Source organism: Podarcis raffonei, chromosome 13 (genome assembly GCF_027172205.1).
Source record: "Podarcis raffonei isolate rPodRaf1 chromosome 13, rPodRaf1.pri, whole genome shotgun sequence".
In the NCBI taxonomy this organism is placed as follows: Eukaryota; Metazoa; Chordata; class Lepidosauria; order Squamata; family Lacertidae; genus Podarcis; species Podarcis raffonei.
Window position 1 is genome coordinate 2,332,447 of NC_070614.1, and position 22,884 is coordinate 2,355,330.

The following is a 22,884-nucleotide window of genomic DNA, read 5'->3' on the forward strand; positions in this document are numbered from 1 at the left end:
TCAGACCAACATCTATCCAACATCCAGCACCCTGTTTTTTTACAGTGCCTGACTAGGTACCTTGGGAAATCTTATAAACAGAACACAAAGACTAAACACCACAGTTCCCAGAAACTTGTATTCAGAGGTCTACTGCCTTTTAACCCAGAGGCTCCACATAGCTAACAGTTGTTGACAGCTATCCTCCATGAATGCATCCCATCCCCCTTTGAAGTCATCAAAGCCAGGGGTCATCATTATTACCTTTTTAAACATTCCAATCCCTTTTTAAATGATGAAGAGTTAGAAACAATGGTAAACTTCTGCTGACTTTTATTTCCTTTAAGGTGGATCTACACTACCTTTCGTAATCTTCTTGTGACGTCACATGCGCTTTTCTGACACACACTTTTGCCTTTCTCTGTATCTAAAGAAGCAACTGTAAAATAATGTTCTGCTTTACAAGGGAAGCAACACACATTGCACAACATAAAGCATTCATGTTTTCCAAGGTCATTAACTGCGTCCATTTAAATGCAAACCTTTAAGCCACATTTCTTAATAAATCTCAGGAATTTTAAAAGTTAAAAAATCTTTGTTGTTTATTTATTTATTTATATACCACTTGATTGTTTTTTAAAAATCCCTATTTCTTATTCAAGGGTCACCAACTGTTAGGAATTTTACAATTATATTCTTATACCCATACAACTGAAAAAGGATGTTGCTTTTTCAGGAGTGGAGAAATGTTTGGGCCCGACAGGCGAGTTCTTTCTCTCTCCCACCCTAGTGGGCCAACTATGACAGGTGAGTGAGACCACCCACCTGTCAATCATCTGGCACCATATTACCACCAGGTAATTGAGAGGTGGGTATTCTTGCCCACCTACCAAAGTTGGAGGTGGGGAGGATACTGCTCAAACTGGACTGATGTGCAAGCCTATTTTCTGCAGCCACCAGGTATGGGGCCACCAGGTATGGGGCTTGAGAAAGCAGCCTGGAGGGCCGGCCATGTATGACCCACAGGGTGGTTTCCCATGCCTGCTGGAAAACATTTTGCACAAAAGTTAACACCTTAACTTACAACTTCAATGTGTTTTTGCACATTTCTAAGTCCCTTAACTCTCATCTTCATTGTTTTTAAGAAATACATATACATAGTCATACATTTCCTTCCACATACTTTTGATTAGGACTAAGCCCATTCTGATGTTAAATAGGTTAACTCTGCTCTAGCCCAGACATAGAGCTTAGAATGTTAAAAGCAGTGATAATGCAAAACTGTGGAGATGGATCTTGCTACGAAATTAAGACAGTACTATCGTAAAAAATAAATCAATTGAAAGCCACACACCAATCCTGCAATGGCTTAAAAATGTGAAAAAACTGTGGGTGATATCCAACAGTCATACTCAGAATAGACCCACTGAAATCAATGCATTTAGTGCACTGATACCACCACGCTGTGTTATTGCTACTAAGAACTAAAATGCTGCCATACAATAAAAACGGCATACTAACATTACTCTTCAGTATCATGTCAGTAACATCATTCTCTGTTTCTCTGACCTTCAGCAACAACTCAATTTGCAACTCTATTTGTACCTTATTTGAGTGAAAGATTTCCGGTATACAGTGGTGCCTGGCAAGACGAAATCAATTCGTTCCGCAAGTTTTTTCTTCTTGCGAGTTTTTCGTCTTGCGAAGCACGGTTTCCCATAGGAATGCATTGAAAAGCAATCAATGCGTTCCTATGGAAACCGCCTTCAGACCAGGTCCGGGGACAGTCTGTCCCCCGACCTCTTCTGAAGGCTGGGGGGGGGGGGAACAAGGGCTTTTCTTCCAACCCCCAGCCTTCAGAAGGCTGTTCTGAAGGCTGGCGGTGGGAAGAAAAGCCCTTCTCCCCACCTCCCGCCCCGCAAGCTCCGGGGACAGGAGGGCTTTGCTGCCGACCGCCAGCATTTTAAAAGCCCCCGGGACAGCGGAGACTTCTCCGCTGTCCCGTGGCAATCTTAAAATGCTGGCGGGCAGCAGCGAAGCCTTCGCTGCCGACCCCCAGCATTTTAAGATCGCCCCGGGACAGCGGAGAAGCCTTCGCTGCCGACCCCCAGCATTTTAAAAGCCCCCAGGACAGCGGAGGTCTTCTGAAGGCAGGCGGTGGGCGAAAGTCTTTGCTCCCCCCGCCTGCCTTCAAAAGCCGTCCGGGATAGCGGAGAAACGCACTGCGCTTCTCCGCTATCCCGGGAAGGCAGGTGGGGGGGGGAGCAAAGACTTTTGCCCCCCGCCGGCCTTCAGAAGAGGTCCAGGACGTCTTCTGAAGGCCGGCGGTGGGTGAAAGTCTTTGCTCCCAATGGCCAGCATTTTAAAAGCAGTCCGGGATAGCGGGAAAGCGCTTCACTGCTATCCTGGACCGCTTTTAAAATGCTGGCGGTGGGGAGCAAAGCCTTTCGGCCCCCGCCGGACTTCCTGGACCTCTTCTGAAGGCCGGGGGGGGGCGAAAGGCTTTGCTCCCCACCACCAGCATTTAAAAGAGGTCCCTGGAGATTTCCTTATGGGCTTTCTTCTTGCGAAGCAAGCCCATAGGGAAATTCGTCTTGCGGAACGACTCAAAAACGGAAAACTCTTTCGTCTTGCGAGTTTTTCGTTTTGCGAGGCGTTCGTCTTGCGAGGCACCACTGTATTCGGAAAATTGAAAGAGCACCCAACTATTTTCAGTGACAACACAGAGACATTTTTTTAAAGTTTGAGTCTTGGAATAGTTTCAAGATTGGCATCCATTATGGTCTGTGATACAAACTGCAATATTTTGCTACTAAAAAGTCTACATTTTGAAGGGCAACTAGATCACTATTATTTTAGTAGCCAAAGATTTAGTTTGGTTCACCCTAACCAACCTTAGCTAAGCCCTGGTTGAGCAAAACGTGTGTAGGCTCCTGGAGAGGAATTTGCAGCTGTTCTGCTCATCCCTGGTTCTTTTTCTTGCGCTCTTTCCTTGCTAAACACAAGCTGTAACCAGGAACAAACCTTGATTATAGCTCATGGTTAGTGAGAAGAGAACTTACCTATGAGCCCCAAATCAGAAAACAGTTCCATGTGGTGTAACAACAATTAGGACTGAGGAGCAATATGGCTGCAAGCTCCTTTCTGGGTATGTGTGGACACACTAAGCCACTGTTTGGAATAGTTTGGCTTGAGAAGCAGGCCATTATGGGTCAATAAATGAGAAAGTGGTTTTTTAAAAGCTGATTTAAAAATTTGTTCCAAAGAAACAACTGAAATCTCAAACAGTATGTTCTGATTCACAAAATATTTTAAAATAATCCAATGAATTAACAAAACGGGAAAGTTACCAAAAACGCAGTATCAACTGTGCATTCAAATAAGTTACTTATTATATACACTTTTTCAGACAGCATTTGTACAAATAGTGCCTTTCCATGTATCTGGCTGATGGCAGTAAAACATTTTTAATACATGTATCACAACATTTTTTATTCAAGCAATTCTTCAAAAGGCAACAAATTATACCTGTAAAAGTGAAGAAGATTTCATTTTGCATTCCAGCTCTCTGCATTTTTACGTGATGGCATTCTGATTTGCGTAATGCAACCTCACAGGATAGCTCAACGACAAGCTTGGTCAGTATCTGAAGCAACTTCTTCTCAAATGAAGTGTTATAGATACTGTTGCAGGGAGCTGCATGATATCGTGCTGTAAACTCATAGTAAAAGTTAGGGTCAGAGTAAGCTGCAGAAGAAAAACACAAGATTAACATTTCAGCTTCCCCCTTCTATTGATGGCATTATAAAATTATTTGACTTACATTTTGAACTGTTGATTAACGAACACATGCTTTTATTATACACCTTTTGGTTTTCACGGAGGCTTGGAAAATGCCATCCAAGCAAAAGATTACACCAAAGATCCAAACTACAACAGGCACAACCAAGAGGTTATAGGCCGTGTGGGTTATTATTTTTCTTATGAACAGTATATCTTACATCAAATTGCTTTTGAAACTTCCCCTAGTTTCAAAAGAAGTTTAGCAGAAAGCATAAAGGCTGCTCTTCAGGAAACACAAATCCAAAGATTTCTTCATCATCCAGGGTTCATGCAGTTCTTCCGATCCAGGCCTACATTACAACTCAATCTCCCAATCTGTTTTGATAAGTCAAGAGAGTTTGAGACTAGAAGTGGAAAGCCGAAATCCCTGTTCAATTACAAAGGACACTGGATGACCGAGAGTCAGTTATGACCTGTCAACCTATCCTCCCTCACAGGGTTGTTGGGGGAAGGACCAGGAAAGACCATGTATGCCACTTCGATTCCCTTGGTGGAAGGGGAGGATCTAAATGTAATGATATTTGCAGGGAAATGGTACATAAGAATATCTCAGAGACAACTTGTTTTAAAAACGAAGAGAATACAAAAGAATGATTGGTTTCACAAAACAAAAAAGAGTGAGACAGAAGCAGTCAGATGCATCTGTTTAGAATGTTTTATGGGAACTGTAATTGTAATTTTAACAACCTTTTGAAAACACCTCTGTACTGAGCAGTCCAACAGACACAGTGCAATGGATATAATGCCTGGCTCAGCATGCCCATGATTACAGTGGCTGGTTCTAAGCTGTGTTTCTCATGAGCACAGCAGATCAGAAATGTTCCACTGTGCTCAGATTTCTGCTGACAGGTGGCATCTACACCTATGCAAGCTCTGGGTCAGATGCCAATTGCACCACAGGGCTGCTCGGCTGCTATAGAGAGCCACAATAATATAAGATCTGCCCAATTCAATTCCTTTCACTCCAATTCCTAGAAAAGTATGAAATAATAAGTTTAGAAGGAAGCAGCAGCAGCAAAACTTTAATTCAAGAAAATAACCAGATCTCTAGGAAGTGCTGACTACAGCAGGGATGGGGACCCCTACAGAACTCCCGTCATCCCTGATCAATGGCTAAGTTGGCTTGCGCAAATGGGAGCTGCGAGTCCACAGCAAAGGAAAAAAGCCCCCCCCCCCGGTGCATTCCTAATCAATAAAACATGAACTTTATTTCAGTTGCTTAAAAGTTAGGAAAACTAGGAATCTGGAATATGCTCCCTGTCAACTCAAAAGTCAGAGAGTGCTTCCTGGGGACACCAACAAAGGCCTTTGCAGACACCATGACGCCCATGGGCACCAGGTTGGTAACCCCCAGTCTAGAACTTCTGATTGAGAAGACTAAAGAAAATCTGTTTGGGATATACCACGTGTTGTCCATCAGTGAGAATCAAATGTAAATGGTTTTGATTTTGCTCATTAAGGGTGAAATGCAGAAGACAATGAAGCACATCACCAAACTCAACTCAGATTTTTAACTATGCACTGATTTTCCCTCATAATTCCAACAAATCCACCAATATTTTTAAAAGGAAAAAATGGTTCAGAAATGAAGGTGAATTTCTTACCATAAATGATATATTTGATTAAATAGCTTTTTTCATCTTGTTCAATGGTTGGCTTAAAAACAAGAGAACATGTGTAGACTCCACTGAACTCATTTTTGAAGTGTCGGAATAGCAAAGTTCCTGTTGGTGTTATTTTCACAGTCTGATTTTCTATTTCAAAAAATGTAACAAAGTTAGTTTTACTGAAAAAGAAATTACCACCACCCAACTGTTGCTTCATACTGCAACCTTTCCATATTTATTCCAAGGCTAACTACATCTCAGTACCTCATGGATAGTAAAATTATGCACGAACAAGTGATTACACTTTAAGGTCCCAATATCTTACAAATATGTATAGATTTCTGTGAATATTGCTTTTTCTATGGGACTCATTAGTTTTCAAGAATAAAGATTAAACTGGCCACACACATTCCTAACTCAGTGAGGCTATACCTCATACCCACCCAAAAAGGTATTTCCACAACAGCTTAACACACATACACCATTTTTCTAGGGATACCCAGAAAACGCACCGAGAATATTGTTGAAGAAAATGCAATTACAAATTAAGGAAGGTGGATTTGGAATTCTAAATTTGGAATTATACCATCATGCTTATTTATTGACAAGTATCAAACACTGGAGACCTGCTGACGGTTGTAATCTCCTAAGTTGGGCAAGGTTGGAGTATAAATATATAACACCTTTAGTTGGGTGGACAATATTACAATCAAAATATTTGAAAGTTCCAACAAATCTTGAAACAATTAAGCCAGTTAGAAAGATATGGAATATATTCGCTAATAAAAATAAATTTGATTCATTTGCACATGCTAAACCTACTCTGTGAGAAAATCCTATTTTAATAATTGGAAAAAAGATGGTAATGTGGAAAAACTGGATGATAGCAGGTGTATTGACCCTGGACCAACTGATAGATGAGGAAGACGAATTTTGTACGTACGATGCTCTGAGAGAAAAACACCATCAGCCAGAGGTGGCCCAATGGCAATACTTGCAGCTACAACATCTTTTAGTAACTTTGTTTGGTCCAGCAGCCTTCACAGCATCTGAGACACCTGAATTTTTGGTGCAAATGGATAATTCATTTGAAACTAAAAAGTCAGTGATTACTTTTTAGAGATATTAATTATCAACAAATATGTTTCATACGCAGAGCTTAAGAAATGATTGAAATTAAGAATTGGAATGTTCACTATTACCTAGACAATGGGAAAATGTCTTGGCTTTGGTATCAGATGTATCAGTGGGTCTTAATTAAGATTTACTCAACATAAACTACTACATAGAATCTATTGAACACCCTGACACTTGTATAAGAAAGGCCTATCAAATGTTTCTTTGAAACGTATGCTTTTACTATGTCCCACACTTACTAAGTTTTGGGAGAAAGTGCTGGACTATATAAACAAGACACTATGGGAAAATGTAAGATTTTCAGAGGTGCTCTTATATACCCATTGTATCGAAATTGACATCAGAACAGCAAAAATGGATCCTACGCACCCTAATGGTGGCCAAGAGACTGGTACTGATGAAATGAAAGAATATGATTCCCCTTAATCAATGACTTGACAACATTGGCAACATATGAACAGGCAGCTTATAGACACAGACTTTCTTTGGATAAATACAATGATATCTGGAATGAGTTTACACAGAATATATTAGGTTACTGACAATTATATGTACATTAGGATAATAAGAATATACACATCTGAATATTAATGTATGGTAATGTAAGAGTATTATTTCTTTTTTTTCATTCTCACTTTTTTCTTTCTTTTTTCTCACTCTATCTTTTTATAATTGAAATTATCTTAATAAAATGTTAAATAAAAAATAAAGATAAAAAAATGAATTGCTGGGGACACAATAGGTAGACAGTAAGTTACCATGTTCAAATAAACACAATAGAGCTAATAGACATCCTTTCACTCATGACATTCTCCCAGGATGCCTCTCCAAGAACACTGAGCTGAGATTTCTGCCCAGAAAGTATCATTGTTCCGAATTATTGGACAATCCTATATTATTAGAACATTGATAACCCCTCTCAAGGAAGTGTAGGTTCAAACTGTCCTGTATCCCACTGGATGAAGAACTGAAAGAACTCAAACTCAGATTACAATTTCTACTAAAACCTTCAATATTCAAATTGGTACAATACATAGGCAAAGTAGAATTTGAAGGTCCAGCACATACAACCCATGGCTAAGCAAGCAGAGATGTTGATCCAACAAGAGTCACAGCCACTTTAATCCCATTATATGGGACTGGGGTGGGCACAACTTAGCATGGAAATCAAAACATTCTGACATGACCATTTAATTCCTATGAGGAATCTAAGTCAGTACTATGCAGCTGCAGATTGCAATGAACATTTGAGCACAGGTCTTTCAGGAGGAAGTATGGGACAAAGGACAACAAACAAACAAACAAACAAGCTATTTTAGTTGCAAAACTTTTAGTAATAATTATTGGAATATCAAGAAGGTTCTGTTCGGCCTAAAGGGAGAGCAGAAAATAAGTTCAAGGGCAAGCTTAAAGAAAGATCAGTCAAAACTATTGTACAATAATTATTTTTTTAATCCATGTGAATACAGTCATGATCTCAGACACATTAAGATTGCCTTCGTCTCTTGGGAGAAGGAAAATCCAAGAATAAGCAAAGCCTCCGCCTTGAAATTCCAGATGCAACTAAAGCATATTTAAAAATTGCTTTTGCAATTCCACCATTAGAAATCATTAGGATTGCACATATTCTGTACAATAAAGGCTTTTGAGAGTCCAAATTACTAAATGAAACTTTTTGTACACCAATTCACTGCCATTATTGGCTACTGGGTTTTTTTATTTTCAAATAAATCTCAAGCAAATGAAACTGTCATGTTGTTGGCATCCATCTGTCTGGGGAGGAGTGCACCATTGCAGGTGAGGTCAAGCTGTTGGGAGATTGCAGCACCTGCTGTGGCTGTAGAGACTGATGCAGGAGAGACATGTTTTGCTGCAGCTGGGGTAGAGGAAGGCATCCAGTTCTTCTCTCTATGCTCCACCAGTGGTCATTTCTCCTCTGGTCACTGCTATGGATAACAACTTGACCGTCTACGGGTACTGCAGTCCTCTGCAAGGGATTTCCACATGGCAGGACTGATGTTGCCAGCCTTCATGCCAAGTTTGCAGACATCCCTGTAACTCAGAGTTGGTTTGCCAATGGGCCTGGGGCCAGCTCACCAAAAGCATGTCCTTGGGGGATCCTGCCATCTTCCATCCTGTGGACATGACCAAGCCAGCGTAGATGTCACTGAGACAGGAGTGTAAACATGCTCGGAATTTGGGTTTGGGAAAGCACATCTTTGTTTGGAATTCTGTCCTGCCTTGTGACACCCAAAATCCTCCTGACGCAGCGCATCACTCTTGAAAGTTTTAAGTTGTCCACAACTCACTTCCATAAAGCAATGGGCTCAACGCCTTGATAAAGCCTGGTAGACCTTCATGTTGGTATTGAACATTAGCACCACATTTTCCCATACCCTTTTGGAGAAGCGAGCCACTGCTATAGCTGCCTTGCCAATCCAGCTCAGCCAATACAATTCACTTATGCAACTCCATTTCTAAGGGCAGAAAAATCCAATTCACAGTCTTCACTCTGAAGTAGGTCAGTTCAAGTTTATTAATAGTCTGCAGACCTTCAAATTCCAAAACATTGTATTTGATTCCATACAATGGAAAAATGCAAAGAATAATTCACTTTTCATTGGTAAGAATGTACACAAGATGAAAAAAAACCAACTAGCACCCCCCATCAATTGTGTAAAAGCTGCTAGCCAGATGTCAAGCCTTGCCTAGAACAAGCAGCTAAAGGTGTGTGCTTGGGAGCAGCAAACCTTTCAAGCAAAAACAAAAAATTGACAGAACCACCTCAAGTTTAGAATCTACCCCTAAAATTCACCTTTAGACCCCAGACAAAAGCTATGCCATGGATTTAACAACAAAGTCTTTAAGGGCAGGGCAAAACTGGCTCATATATGTAAGAAAACATTTTAACCAGAATTTATCTCTTTTCGGGGGGGGGGGGGTGTCACTGAAACACTGAGTTCTTTTTCCGAGCAGAGGGTGGGTGGGGGTGGTGTCATTTTACCTCAATTCTAAGCAATTAGAGAGGTTTGGATACAGAGTAGCATGGCTCAGTCACATCTCACTAAACTGTTTAGTACAACATCCAAATGCAGCCACCTGGACTTAAAAGAGTAAGAAATCTTACCTGTAACCAGGTCACCTCCAGGTCCATGCCACTGAAATATTGGATCGATCAATTCTGAATTTCTCAGACGCTTTGTTACACATAGAATACGTGGACTGTTATGATTCAACCTGACGTATACTTTGACTGAAAATACAGTATAATTTAATCATCAATTGTAGGCAAAGCAAAGTACATCAAAAGTTCAATGGAATTCTACTAATAAAAACAAGGCTATGCTTTAAACAGAAAGTATTTTGATTGCAAGATTAGTTCTCAAGCCATACGTTGCATCTTCACCTTTTCTTGTGCATTCTGCTCCATATTTAGAAGGTGCCAACCCTGGTGTCCTTTTTTTTTTTTTGCCAGGTCCCCAGGATCCTCAGAACCTCAAACAGTCTCTTGACCTCAGAGACTGCCTGGTGAAACCCTTACTCCAAGGGCTAGGAGATGACTTTTTCTCACATGAACCCATTTTTGTTTTTATTTCCTAGGTGTATGGCTTTTCTCCATGCACCCACATCTAAATGTCCATAGCATAGTAGTTCCATTCACCAGCCCATGCTATTCTGCAATATTCCCTTACTCCCAGAATCAGTCTCTTTCCTTTCTGGTTCTAACTGCAGCCTGTCTATTTTATTTCTACCTTCCTGGTCTTGTCCTTTCCCCTCTTCTAGCATCTGTTCCCTTCCACTCATGGCTCCTCTAAACCATACTAGACACAAGTAGCAGGAAAAAAATGTGTACACGTTAAAGGGGAAACGGGAAATCTGGTAATTGATCTGTCAAAATACGAAGTCACGTGTACAACTTCAAACAACTTTTTATATCATTCCATATTGCTTTGGCCACCTATCAAATGAAAGCAGCACTGTTCAGGAATATGTTTTTGACGCTCCCTCATTCTAAGTTTTAATGTAGTTAAATACTATTTTTAAAAATTTAGAATTATTTTTGGCAAGTATATTATTCTGCAATAGTCAATACCACTCTAACATGGCAATCTTATGCATGTCTACTCAGACCTGAGTCCCACTGAGTTCAATGGGCTTCCTCCCAAGTTAGATGTTTAAGATTGCAGTCTTAGTGTCACACAATAATCATATAAATAGTATAACTGACCTTAAAGAAAACAGTATTTTAAAATCCAGCCATAACATTTTCATTGTTCAAAAGACTTCAAAAGATTAACATGAATGAATTTAAAATATTTACTTTATACCTGGTAAATTGGTTGATCCTACAACTTTCAATGTACTAGAATCTGTACTGGCTGAAGTATGAACTGTCAAAATAGAATTTTTAAAAGTTAGCATAAAAATTCAAGCTTCTTAGGAATAAAAAAAAATGACTATTGATCATAACAAAATCAATGAACTTGAGCAAGTATAATTAGGCAGTGATTGTAACAAGTGACATGATAATAAATCATAGCTTATGAAGCAGTGGTCAAGGACCATGGTGGCCCATCCCCCTCCCACCCCACCTGTCACTTGCTGGCTTTGGAGAAGAACCTACCTTGAATTATGCCAGAGCTACCCATCACATCAAAACTCCAACACAGCCTCAGTGCAGTGCTGTGGATAGAATTTCAGGTGTGGGTGCTACTGCTGGGATCAAATTCACACGCTTTTGGGGTAACTCATTCACTTTCAGACTAAGTAACCTTACAGAATGCAATGTAATGATTCCCATGAAAAGCCCTTTGAGCTCCTTGGAAGGGCAGCATACAAGAACAATTTTTAAAAGTCTGAGAGATTTACTAGAAGAGCTGCTGTAGATGGCAAACACATAACAATGATAAAGATAAAATATCATTCTATGGTAACCTCCCTTTTACTCCTTTCTTTATCTGCATTTGGAAACAGGATGGATCTTCTTTAAGAAAGTACAGTTGCACCTTGGTTGTCGAACGCCTTGCGACTCAAATGTTTTGGCTCCCAAACGCCACAAACCCGGAAGTGAGTGTTCCAGTTTGTGAATGTTCTTTGGAACCCGAACATCCAACACAGCTTCCACTTGAGTGCAGGAAGCTCCTGCAGCCAATCAGAAGCTGCACCTTAGTTTTTGAACATTTTCAGAAGTTGGACGGATTTCCCAAACAGATTCCATTTGAAAACCAAGGTACAACTGTACTTTAAATATATTCTATATTTAGTAAATAAATTTCCTATTGCAAAGTGCAAGATGCTCTCAGCAAAACTACCAAAGCTCCTGATTTTACAAGCGTCAAACATGAAGAGATCTGATCTAGCTAAAGAAAAGGTTTGCAGTTATGGATAAACTCTGAAATTAACAGGAAATCCCGTATGGCCTTTGGCACAATAGGCTTGTGTGCTTAACTATGTGTTAACCCCAGACTAATCAATGGTTTGTCATGGTTTATCTACTAGTTAATATATTAATGTGAAAGATACTGCTTTATTTCTTTTTTCTTAAACTCTGCTATGTTTATATTAAAATAGATCTTTGATACTGAATATTCAACACATTTAAAATTTCACAGCACTTACTGAATCACAATTCCGTATTACTGAGACAGCAAACTTTAATAAATGGATTAATAAAAAAGACCCTTGTATTAATGTTTCTGGAATAGAAATTTTAAATCTAATTAATATAATTATTTGTATATTTCCTTGGGTGTTATTTACAGTAGAGAATTATAGCAGTGATATAAATATTTAACAAGCAACTAGTTACATGGGAATAAGCCAACTGAGCTTAATAGGACTTATGAGTAGATGTGTTTATAGGGACTGCACCATAAAGGGCAGGGGGCTAAACAAGTAAAACATCAAAACACTTTTAGAACTCTTATCATTTGAGTAGTGATTTCTTCTAAGCCTAGTACCACAAAACTTCAACAAGTTCTTACATCTTGGAAGTTTTAATCTAATTGCTTCTAGAGGCAATGTGATCCCATCTGATAAAATTAACTTAAGGTAAAGGGACCCCTGACCATTAGGTCCTATCATGGCCAACTCTGGGGTTGCGGCCCTCATCTCGCTTTATTGGCCGAGGGAGCCGGCGTGCAGCTTCCGGGTCATGTGGCCAGAATAACTAAGCAAACCAGAGCAGCACACGGAAACACCGTTTACCTACCAGCCGGAGCGGTACCTATTTATCTACTTGCACTTTGATGTGCTTTCAAACTGCTAGGTTGGCAGGAGCAGGGACCGAGCAACGGGAGCTCACCCCGTCGCGGGGATTCGAACCGCCAACCTTCTGATTGGCAAGTCCTAGGCTCACTGGTTTAACCCACAGTGCCATCCGCGTCCCTAAAATTAACTTAATTTGTCCTTAAAACTTCTGGATCCATTGTATATAAAATTGAGTGTTTGTTAAACAACAAATAACATCAGTCCAAATATGAAAAGTGGTTTTGGGGTTTTTATTTTGAGCAACATACCTGTGCTTTTCCAGCATCCTGAGCTTGATCTATTATTCAAGCTACTTTCATCCCATCTGTTCAATACTTCTAAGTTTTTAGTTTCAGATTTTCCCGGAAGAGAAAAAACATGCAGTAGCTAGAGCCACAAGATGGAGCACTTTAACTGCTAATACAAAATACTAGTAGTATAAATAAAACTGATTTATAAAGTATACATCAAACTACTTTGAGCATGTTTTCAGCACACATGGTCTATTTATTTATAAATGTACTGATAAAAAAGCTCAGTAGTGCACCAACATTATGCATATGTTTCTTTTTAAACGTTTTGTTAGTTTATAAAATCTACAAAAAGCTTTTTTAAAAAATCATCAAATCAAAGTTCAGAAACAGTATAAAAGACTGAAAACCAAAACAAAACAAGTTCTTTAAAATTTGGAACATTTTCCTTGAGAAAAGAAATATAATTAGAAAGTTCTTATGACAATAGTCAAGGAAAAATATATTAGAAAAGTGTTGTAATGTAAGTGTTTTTGAAACCACTTTGAATATACAGAGATTTTGAATAGATCTTACACTTTCTCTCTAGAAATACCAATATGCTTTTTATATTTATTCACGGTCCACAGTATGCTACTTACTGACCTGGCTCACATGTAATGCTAAGATAAACCATGGTTTACAACTAGTGGCTTCTCTGGAGGAGATAAATGATGAGCCTGGGTTCACATGATAGGTAAGGCAAACCATGACTTACCTGACAGCAATACAGCATGACTAGTGGAACACATTGGCTGCAATCTGTTCTCTAGGAACCTGTACATCTGTGGGAAGTCATGGTTTGGCTTAGTTTATGTGTGAAGGCCACAGTACAGTATAGCACATGATATAAAGCAGTAATTGTCAGAGGGGTTTCAAACCTGATGCATGATTTTAAACTAAACTTAAAACAATCCAGGTGAACGTGTGTAAGAAAGTATTTCTTATAAGCTTTTGTTTATTTGAGTGTATATAGCAATATAAGGTAGAGGAAAACAAGGACTGACTGATTTGATTTGGGTAGTTTGGGAAGGGAAGCAGCTATAGCTCCATGTTTCCCAGTTACATTGTAACATCTGCAAAAGGTTTCTGTAAACTCAATTACTTAGAAGAAAAGTAGAGAGTTAATGTGGCAGGGAATTGTTATAACTGACATAAAGATATATTGAATGTATATGTTGTTCATGAAGGTGTCAGTCAGGATATTTATAAATTTACTTAAATTTGTGTACAACTCTTCAACTGAAGATCACAGATGGTTCATAAATTAAAAAACAAAATGTGAACACAAAAGACACAATAAAACAAAAGCCAATCAATAACCCACTTCCCATGGCCGTAGGATGTTATTCAGCCAAAGGCCTGGTTATAGAGAAACATTTTCACATGGCTTCTAGAGATACTGGTATGTAATGAAGGCCTACCAGTCAAGCCACCCATTTACAATTCCATTATTTGATTATGCAGGGATTTCCAAACTATGGGGACAAATGGGCACATTTTACATTTTAAGTAAGTGTCATGACACCAGTCCCAACATTAGAAAGAGTGCAACAGCCCACTGCTAACAGAAGTCAGCTATGTCCTGCTGGTTCTGATTGTAGAGATCACTCCTTATAATAGGAAGGGAAAATATACCTAGTGGCCACACCATGCTTTCTTGTACATATGTGAACAGTACATACACAGACAATACACACACATACTTCTCTTTTTTGCTCTGCCCAAGAGAGAACAACATCCCCTTCAGAAAAGTCCATCAAAAGAGTAAAGGAACTACCTGCCAAAAGCTCCACATGGCTAGTGGGCAACAATGCTGAGCAAGTAAGGCTATCCCTATTAGTCTTTTATATTGCCCCCCAGTGGAAAATAGGCCCTTTGTGGGGAAGAGGAAGTGCCTGCCAGAAGCTCCACATGGCTGGTGGGCAACAACAGCTGAGTGATTATAGATGTCCCCCAGTTGCCCTGAAAGGCTCCCGCCATGGCAGCCGCAGGCACTGGTTTGGGACTTCCAGTTTAGGCCAATTGAGAGTCTCTTTGAAGTCTTTGGATGATATAAATGTAAAACAAAAATAAACCCACTATGTCCCTTGTCCGTCTATTCAGCAGGAAGAACCTTGTGGACATAGCTGAAACCCATTGCCGGCACATAAGGACGTTTGACTTAGGACCTGGTACAGTTTTATTTACTAGTATAAAGTTTTACCCCACATAACATGTAGGACTTTCTGGGTTGTGAGCTCTATGAGTGCAGCGGCACAGGCATGACCAGTGTTTGTAGGCAGGAAAATTTGCCCTACATGTAGGGCAAGAGGAATTAACTGGCAGTCCTCCAGATGTTGTTGGGCTCCCAATACCCACTAGCCTCAGCCAGCATGACCAATGGGCAGGGCAAAGGGAGCTATACTATAGCCCAACAGCACCTGGAAGGCCACAGGTTCATCAGCCACTGACAGAAATACCGTTTTTTCCCGTGTGTAAGACAATGCTTTTTGCTTAAAAAAATTAGGCAAAAATTGGGTGTCATCTTATACACAAACAGTGAATGCAGAGGGAGGGATGTGCGATTAATGGCAGCATCAAGCTGGAGATTGGCAGCGGCAATTGGCAGCTGCGGCCAGGCCTGCTGGCAATTGGCTGTGGCAATTGGGCAGGTGATTGGCAGCTGTGGCGAGGTGGGCAGGTGATTGGCAGCTGCGGCAAGTGGGCTGTTGGTGGCGGCAAGCGGGCAATTGATTGCTGCGACGAGGTGTGCAATTGGGAGTGGCAAGCGATTAGCAGTGGCAGGCAGGCAGGTGAGCGATTGGCAGAAGTGACCTCCCCCACCCCCCCAAAAGCTAAACAACTTAATTTCGGGTTAAAAAAAATAAGGGTCATCTTATACACAGAAAAATACGGTATGTGGGGGGATAAGCTCTTAGGCAACTATTTACAAAAAGGCAGCAGTCTACTTGTCCTGATAACCATAAACCAGGAAAGGAAATCACAGAATTAATGAGTTGGGAGTCACCTACTAGTCCAACCTGCTATCAGTGCAGGATATGCAATCCAAGATTGCATTACTATTATTATTTTACTTGTCCATATGACAGGGTTGCCGAAGCCTGGCAGATGCCTGTTGAATCTCTGTTCAAATATTTTAAAACTTTCAGGAGAGGTAACCACCTCATGCAGCAGTTTCACTGTCAAGCAGCTCTTACCTTTAAGTTCCTTCTAATCTTTAGCCAAAATCTACTTCCCTGCAATTTCCACTTATTCTATTCTATTCCTATGCAAAAGCCTTTGACTGTGTCGACCACAGCAAACTATGGCAAGTTCTTAAAGAAATGGGAGTGCCTGATCACCTCCTCTGTCTCCTGAGAAATCTCTATGTGGGACAAGAAGCTACAGTTAGAACTGGATATGGAACAACTGATTGGTTCAAAATTGGGAAAGGAGTACGGCAAGGCTGTATGTTGTCTGCCTGCTTATTTAACTTATATACAGAATTCATCATGCGAAAGGCTGGGCTGGATGAATCCCAAACCGGAATTAAGATCGCCAGAAGAAATATCAACAACCTCAGATATGCAGATGACACAACCTTGATGGCAGAAAGTGAGGAGGAATTAAAGAACCTTTTAATGAGGGTGAAAGAGGAGAGCGCAAAATATGGTCTGAAGCTCAACATCAAAAAAACGAAGATCATGGCCACTGAGCCCATCACCTCCTGGCAAATAGAAGGGGAAGAAATGGAGGCAGTGAGAGATTTTACTTTCTTGGGCTCCATGATCACTGCAGATGGTGACAGCAGTCATGAAATTAAAAGACACCTGCTTCTTGGGAGAAAAGCAATGACAAACCTAGACAGCATCTTAAAAAGCAGACACATCACCTTGCCAACAAAGGTCCGTATAGGTAAAGCTATGGTTTTCCCAGTAGTGATGTATGGAAGTGAGAGCTGGACCATAAAGAAGGCTGATCGCCAAAGAATTGATCCTTTTGAATTATGGTGCTGGAGGAGACTCTTGAGAGTCCCATGGACTGCAAGAAGATCAAACCTATCCATTCTGAAGGAAATCAGCCCTGAGTGCTCACTGGAAGGACAGATCGTGAAGCTGAGGCTCCAATACTTTGGCCACCTCATGAGAAGTGAAGACTCCCTGGAAAAGACCCTGATGTTGGGAAAGATGGAGGGTCAAGGAGAAGGGGACGACAGAGGATGAGATGGTTGGACAGTGTTCTTGAAGCTGCCAGCACGAGTTTGACCAAACTGCGGGTGGCAGTGGAAGACAGGAGTGCCTGTCATGCTCTGGTGCATGGGGTCATGAAGATTCGGACACGACTAAACAATAACATTATGTTCCTGTCCTTTCAAGCAACTGAAAACAAATATTTTCAATCTTCTGTTGTAACAGCCCTTGAGAGATCTGAGGACTGCTATCATGTTCCTCCTTAAATTTCTCTTGTCCATGCTAAACATGTCAGCTGTTTCTCATAGGACTTGGTTTCCAGCCCCCCACCCCCATCCTGATCACCCTTCTCTGGACCAGCTCCAGTTGGGTAAATGTCCTTAAAATGTGGCATCCAAGACTAGACACAGTACTCCAGAAGCAACCAGACTAGCATAAATGGAGTGCAACTATCATGATTTGGCCACAATGTGCCCATTAATGCAGTATAAGTTTTTCAAGTTACAGGTAGGTAGCCGTGTTGGTCTGCCATAGTCGAAACAAAATAAAAAAATTGCTTCCAGTAGCACCTTAGAGACCAACTACGGTAAGTTTGTTATTGGTATGAGCTTCCGTGTGCATGCACACTTCTTCAGATACCAAGTTTTTCAAGTCATGCTTTAGCTTATGATTAGCTAAGACACACACTGTCTTCATTTACATAATGCTAAATCAAGGTGTGATATGTTTAAACACAAGCTCTAGCATTCCTCTATTTGTCCACCCAAGAGCAACACAACCATGACCTTGGCTTAGCCCGATACCTGAATCAGTGTTTGTGGTTTGTTTCTCTTCAAACCACAATGTAAAGCCAAGGTTTGTTCTTGGGTTTCTGAGACCTGCGGCTATAGGGTGGTATAAAAATTTAATAAATCACCTTCCTTTCTTGTTATTGCTCCAAATACAGTATAGTGCTTTCTTAGCATTTCTAACAAGAATCAGGTCTTGGTAGGCTTATTGTACCCATTCTTTGTTATCTGGCCTGCCACTTTCAATTATATACTGCTCTGAGATTTTCAGATGAAGGGTGGTATATTAATTTAATAAATCAATAATATACTGTATTGCTCTTTTTTAAGCCTTGACTGCTTGAGAGATCCTTCTCTCTTTTGAAATAGTTTGCACCCACACTTCCACCATTTCACTGTCCAGAATCCCCAAGTCCCCGTTTTCTCTCTCATGGCATCCTCCATACCATCATGAAGAACTGCGGGAGTATTTTTGGGAGGAAGTTGGGGAAATACATATGGGAGCAGTTACGTTTTGCACTAAACAAACGCGAGTAAATGCCTGCGCGCTCGCCTCCTATAGTTATAAATGCCAGAAACCTTAATTCAAAAACAAAAAAGGTTGGCAATCTCAGGATCGGGGCGCACTGGGCGCACTTTCTGCACATTTTGAGGAGAACCTGATACGCAAGGATGCGCGTCAATAGGGGGGCTGGCTTCGCCTGAAGCCCCTCTGGGCCAGACGGAAGCGCCTCCCCAGCTCCAGGCCCCCCGCCGCCCCCCTCACCTGAGGCGAGGCCCTGCAGCACCGAGAGCACCACGACCAGCAGCGGCGCGCAGAGGAAGGTGCGAGGCGGCAGCGCGAGCCTCCTTCGCCGCAGGCGCCGCATTTCCCCCGCCGGAGAAGGCGCCTCCTGCTGCCGCTCGCGCGCTTTCCCCAGCCAGGTCGTTAACCGCCCGCCTTCGACTCCCCTCGTCACAAAGGCCGCGGGAGGCGCCGCCGCCCGAGAAGAACCACCGCTTCGCGCCTCGGGGTTCTGCGCAGCCGCAGAGCATTGGCGGGCTTTTCGCCTCGCGCCCCGCCCTCTTTCTCGCCCTTCATAGCGCCGCTGTGTTGCACGCGCTCGCCTTGGATTGGTCGGTTTGGCCTTTTGACGCGGCCCCGGGGGGGGGGAGAGGGAGGGCGGCAGAGGCGCCCCAGAAGGGTCCGCTCTGGCCTCAGGCGGCTGCGCCCGAAGCAAAGGCCCTGCGGTCTTCCATGAAGGGCGGCATGCAAACTGAACGGAGGAGGAGGAGGATATTGGGAGGGGGCGGCGGCTCCTGGATCCAGCAAGTGTTAAAATATAAGCCAGGTGATGGCCTGGGTGATGGGCCGTTAAGGGAAGAAAGGAAGGGGCTCTTTGCAGATGCCCTCCCTCAACCGTTAGTTAAAAAAGACAAAAAGAAGAAGAGGGCAGAGGAGAGTGATGTGAACTAGAAGCTAGAAGTGGGAAACAGCAGGCCGGGAAACCGAAGAGCAAGAAGTGAGGGAGCCACGACGGCTGTCTGCTGGAATCCCAGGCTGCAGCTATGGGGGAAGCAAGACTCTTTGGGAGTGTTAATGCTGTCAGCCCCTCCATCATAGACTCAGGTTGTATACAGTGGACATTTGGGTTGCGAACGTGATCCATGCGGGAGGCACGTTTGTAACCTGCAGCGCCACTTCTGCGCACGTGCAGGTTGCGATTCAGTGCTTCTGTGCACCCGCAAAGCGCGATTTAGCACTTCTGCTCATGCACGAGTGCCGAAACCCGAAAGTAACCTGTTCTGGTACTTCTGGGTTTGGCACGGTGCATAACCCGAAAACACGCAACCTGAAGCGTCTGTAACCCGAGGTATGACTGTATATGCCTAAATAAGCCCCATGTCATAAAGACACCACCGTGTCTGCTGTACAAAAGGAACCCTGGATGAGTGCCTGGAACCTCGCACTGCTCAGAGATTTGGAGTGGCGTGCAACACACAGGGGTTAGAAGTGGGGTCCATGTTTTCTGGAGGAGGGCCTGTGAGCAAAGTGTGCCTGAATCAAGATGGAGGGAGGAATGGCAACACTCCTTGAGCAGCTTGAGACAATAGAGCAACGGCCGAGCCAGTGGCTTGAGCAAATGACCCTGTGGCAGAACCAGCAGTTTGGTAGAGTGTAGCAGCTGCAAGCAGAGTGTGTGAGAAGCCTTCTTGGAAAGAAAAGTGCAAGGTGAGATTCTACAGGGGTTTGAAAGTGGGATAATAAGCACTTTGTCATTTTCTTCAAACAAAAATAAATTTGTAGGAATTCATTAGCTTTTAAACAATCATCCATGTAACCTTATTTTGCTAAGTGCCTGAGCTTAAAAGCCTGCCTGAAAGTTAAGTCCTCTGTCCTTCAAGACTTTCTCTTTCATCCAGATATGTCAGGGGCAACAGGGCTCACCCACACTTCCACTGGTCCTGTGTTTTCCACCACTTGTGCTGCCACTTTCCCCCAGAAAACCCACTGTTTACTGTTGAAACACAGCAAACATCAGTTGGGTTTCCTGCAGATGATGTTTGCTCCGATTCAGCAGTAAACAGCAGGTTTTCCCAGGGAAACTGATGAAGTGAGCAGTAAACCTCTCAGACCAATGTCTGGAAAGCACAGGGCAAATGGAGGTGTGGGCAAGCAGGAGCAGGGGACTTTGGACCCTTTGGATGATGCTGAGCTGCATCAGCCGTCCGCCTCAGCCTGTGTGGCCAATGACCAGGGATGAGTTGCAGTCCCGCAGTGGGGTGGGTAGGGGACAACAAAAGTTCCCCATACCCAGATACTGCTCTAATGAGGATAGTCGCTGCATTCACTCACCACCTAACAGTTCTGCCATCCAGAATCAGAAACGGAAGGAAATGGAATATTGGTTTAGATACTGAACAATGCCTTACAAACAACTTATCAGTCAAATGTTAATCGCCAGGGTGTTATAAACAGATGTACCTGTCATCTGCTGTCATATTATATTCTTTTTAAATTGTCTTGTCTATATGCTAATTAAATAAAATTTATTATCTTTTTAAAAAGAGAAGGTCCTGCTTGCAGGCTTCCATAGACATTTGGTTGGCCGCTGAAAATAGGATGCTGAACTAGGTGGGCCTTCCGCCTGATCCATTAGATCTCTTATATTATTAAAAAGAGTATACAGTGGTACCTCTGGTTACGTACTTAATTCGTTCTGGAGGTCTGTTCTTAACTTGAAACTGTTCTTAACCTAAAGCACCACTTTAGCTAATGGGGCCTCCCGCTGCTGCCGCGCTGCTGGAGCATGACTTCTGTTCTCATCCTGAAGCAAAGTTCTTAACCCGAGGTATTATTTCTGGGTTAGTGGAGTATGTAACCTGAAGCGTCTGTAACCTGAAGAATATGTAACCCAAGGTACCACTGTACAATATATATTTTTAAGCACACTTGGGGTTTTTTGAGGGGCGGTGCAAGTAATATTAATCTCCTTTTAGCTTTTTTATTAAATCTGTTATCAAACTTGACAGATAAAAGATGTATTTCACAGTAGATTTGGGAGCAGTATAAAGGAATTTGGTCAGCTTTTTTTTTAATTAAAAAAAATTCATTTTAAAAGATTGTGTAGGAAAGTGGAATTGGAGAGGAACAGGTGAATCCAGCAACAGTACTGGATATAGTACTGTGGAATGTTCATGTTCACTCTTCTAATCAGGTCTGCCCTGTCCTCTACTGTAATCCTTTACCCACCTTTTTCCATTTCATACCCCAAGAGTCTGTCACAACATCCTGTGGTCATAGGTCATGGAGTACAATCAGTTATGCCTGGGCTCTTTTGGGGGGATGGAAGGGGGTTCCTCCTTTAGAATATTGTCCTCTAAAGCTTCTTTCGGCTTCTGCAAACCTTGACATTCCCTCCGCTGGTACCTTCCTCTTGTATGAGGATATTGTTGTTTTGGCAATGTAAGCTCGCATCTACAAGATGGACCTGCAATAAAATGTTGTTGTGTAGAGTGCTTCTGTTCAGGAGACTCTTCTCCCTAGTTTTCTGTCCACATAAACACCACACACATTCAGCAGTCCATTCACACTGAACCAAAGTCTCATTGGGCTATTTTGAAGGGGTTCTGTTAGGATTTTTTCTAAAGCTTTTATTTTGTACTTCTGCAAATCTTGGGCTTCCCAAACACCCGTGTGTGTGTGTGTGTGTGTGTTACCATTTTTTTTTTACTACGTAAGGATAGGCACTTGAAAAAATGAGTCTATGAGTCTAGTACTAGCATACTAAATGTGGTGGTGGGTTAGAAAGAGGGAAAGCTTTGCAATTCATTTTTCATTTATCTTCACAGTAATCTTTTGAAAAGAGATAAACAAACATTCCCAAAGCACCAGAGGGCTCTAGTACACTTTCTTTGCTGACCTTATAAAAGGTGACCCCCAAACATTACCACTCAGGAAGATGAGGAAGGCCAAACTATAATATTGTTACAAAAGTCCCTCTTGTTACAAGCCTGCCCCTCTCTCTGCCAAGTGGAGGCAAGAGCCCATGGGGTCTGTGTCCCTTTGGAGAACAGAAGACTCGGCGGAGACCGTCTGGCTTTAAGAAATAGGGTTTATTCAGTCTGCATGGAGGGAGTCCAGATCTGCAGGAAAGAGCTGTTCGACAGTGGAATTTGCTGCCAAGGAGTGTGGTAGAGTCTCCTTCTTTGGAGGTCTTTAAGCAGAGGCTTGACAGCCATATGTCAGGAGTGCTCTGATGGTGTTTCCTGCTTGGCAGGGGGTTGGACTCGATGGCCCTTGTGGTCTCTTCCAACTCTATGATTCTATGATTCTTAT

The 22,884-nt window shown here is 42.0% G+C and overlaps 1 protein-coding gene across 4 annotated transcripts in view; it reads right to left on the reverse strand.

The window, feature by feature from the left end:
• The window catches only part of ZPBP (zona pellucida binding protein), a 36,855-nt gene extending 17,778 nt beyond the window's left edge, over window positions 1-19,077 (reverse strand). Inside the window, exons 1-6 of one of the 4 annotated variants that reach the window (XM_053361223.1) lie at window positions 18,832-19,077; window positions 10,895-10,957; window positions 9,694-9,819; window positions 5,427-5,576; window positions 3,508-3,690; window positions 342-418 (exon numbers count right to left, since the gene is read on the reverse strand). In XM_053361223.1, the coding sequence (XP_053217198.1) occupies window positions 342-418; window positions 3,508-3,690; window positions 5,427-5,576; window positions 9,694-9,819; window positions 10,895-10,957; window positions 18,832-18,934 (702 nt within the window). In that variant the 5' untranslated portion in view covers window positions 18,935-19,077. Of the gene's footprint in view, window positions 1-341; window positions 419-3,507; window positions 3,727-5,426; window positions 5,577-9,693; window positions 9,820-10,894; window positions 10,958-18,831 lie in introns of all 4 variants that reach the window. The other 3 variants (XM_053361222.1, XM_053361225.1, XM_053361224.1) reach the window with 3 other exon arrangements.
• Between the last annotated feature and the right edge of the window lie 3,807 nt (window positions 19,078-22,884).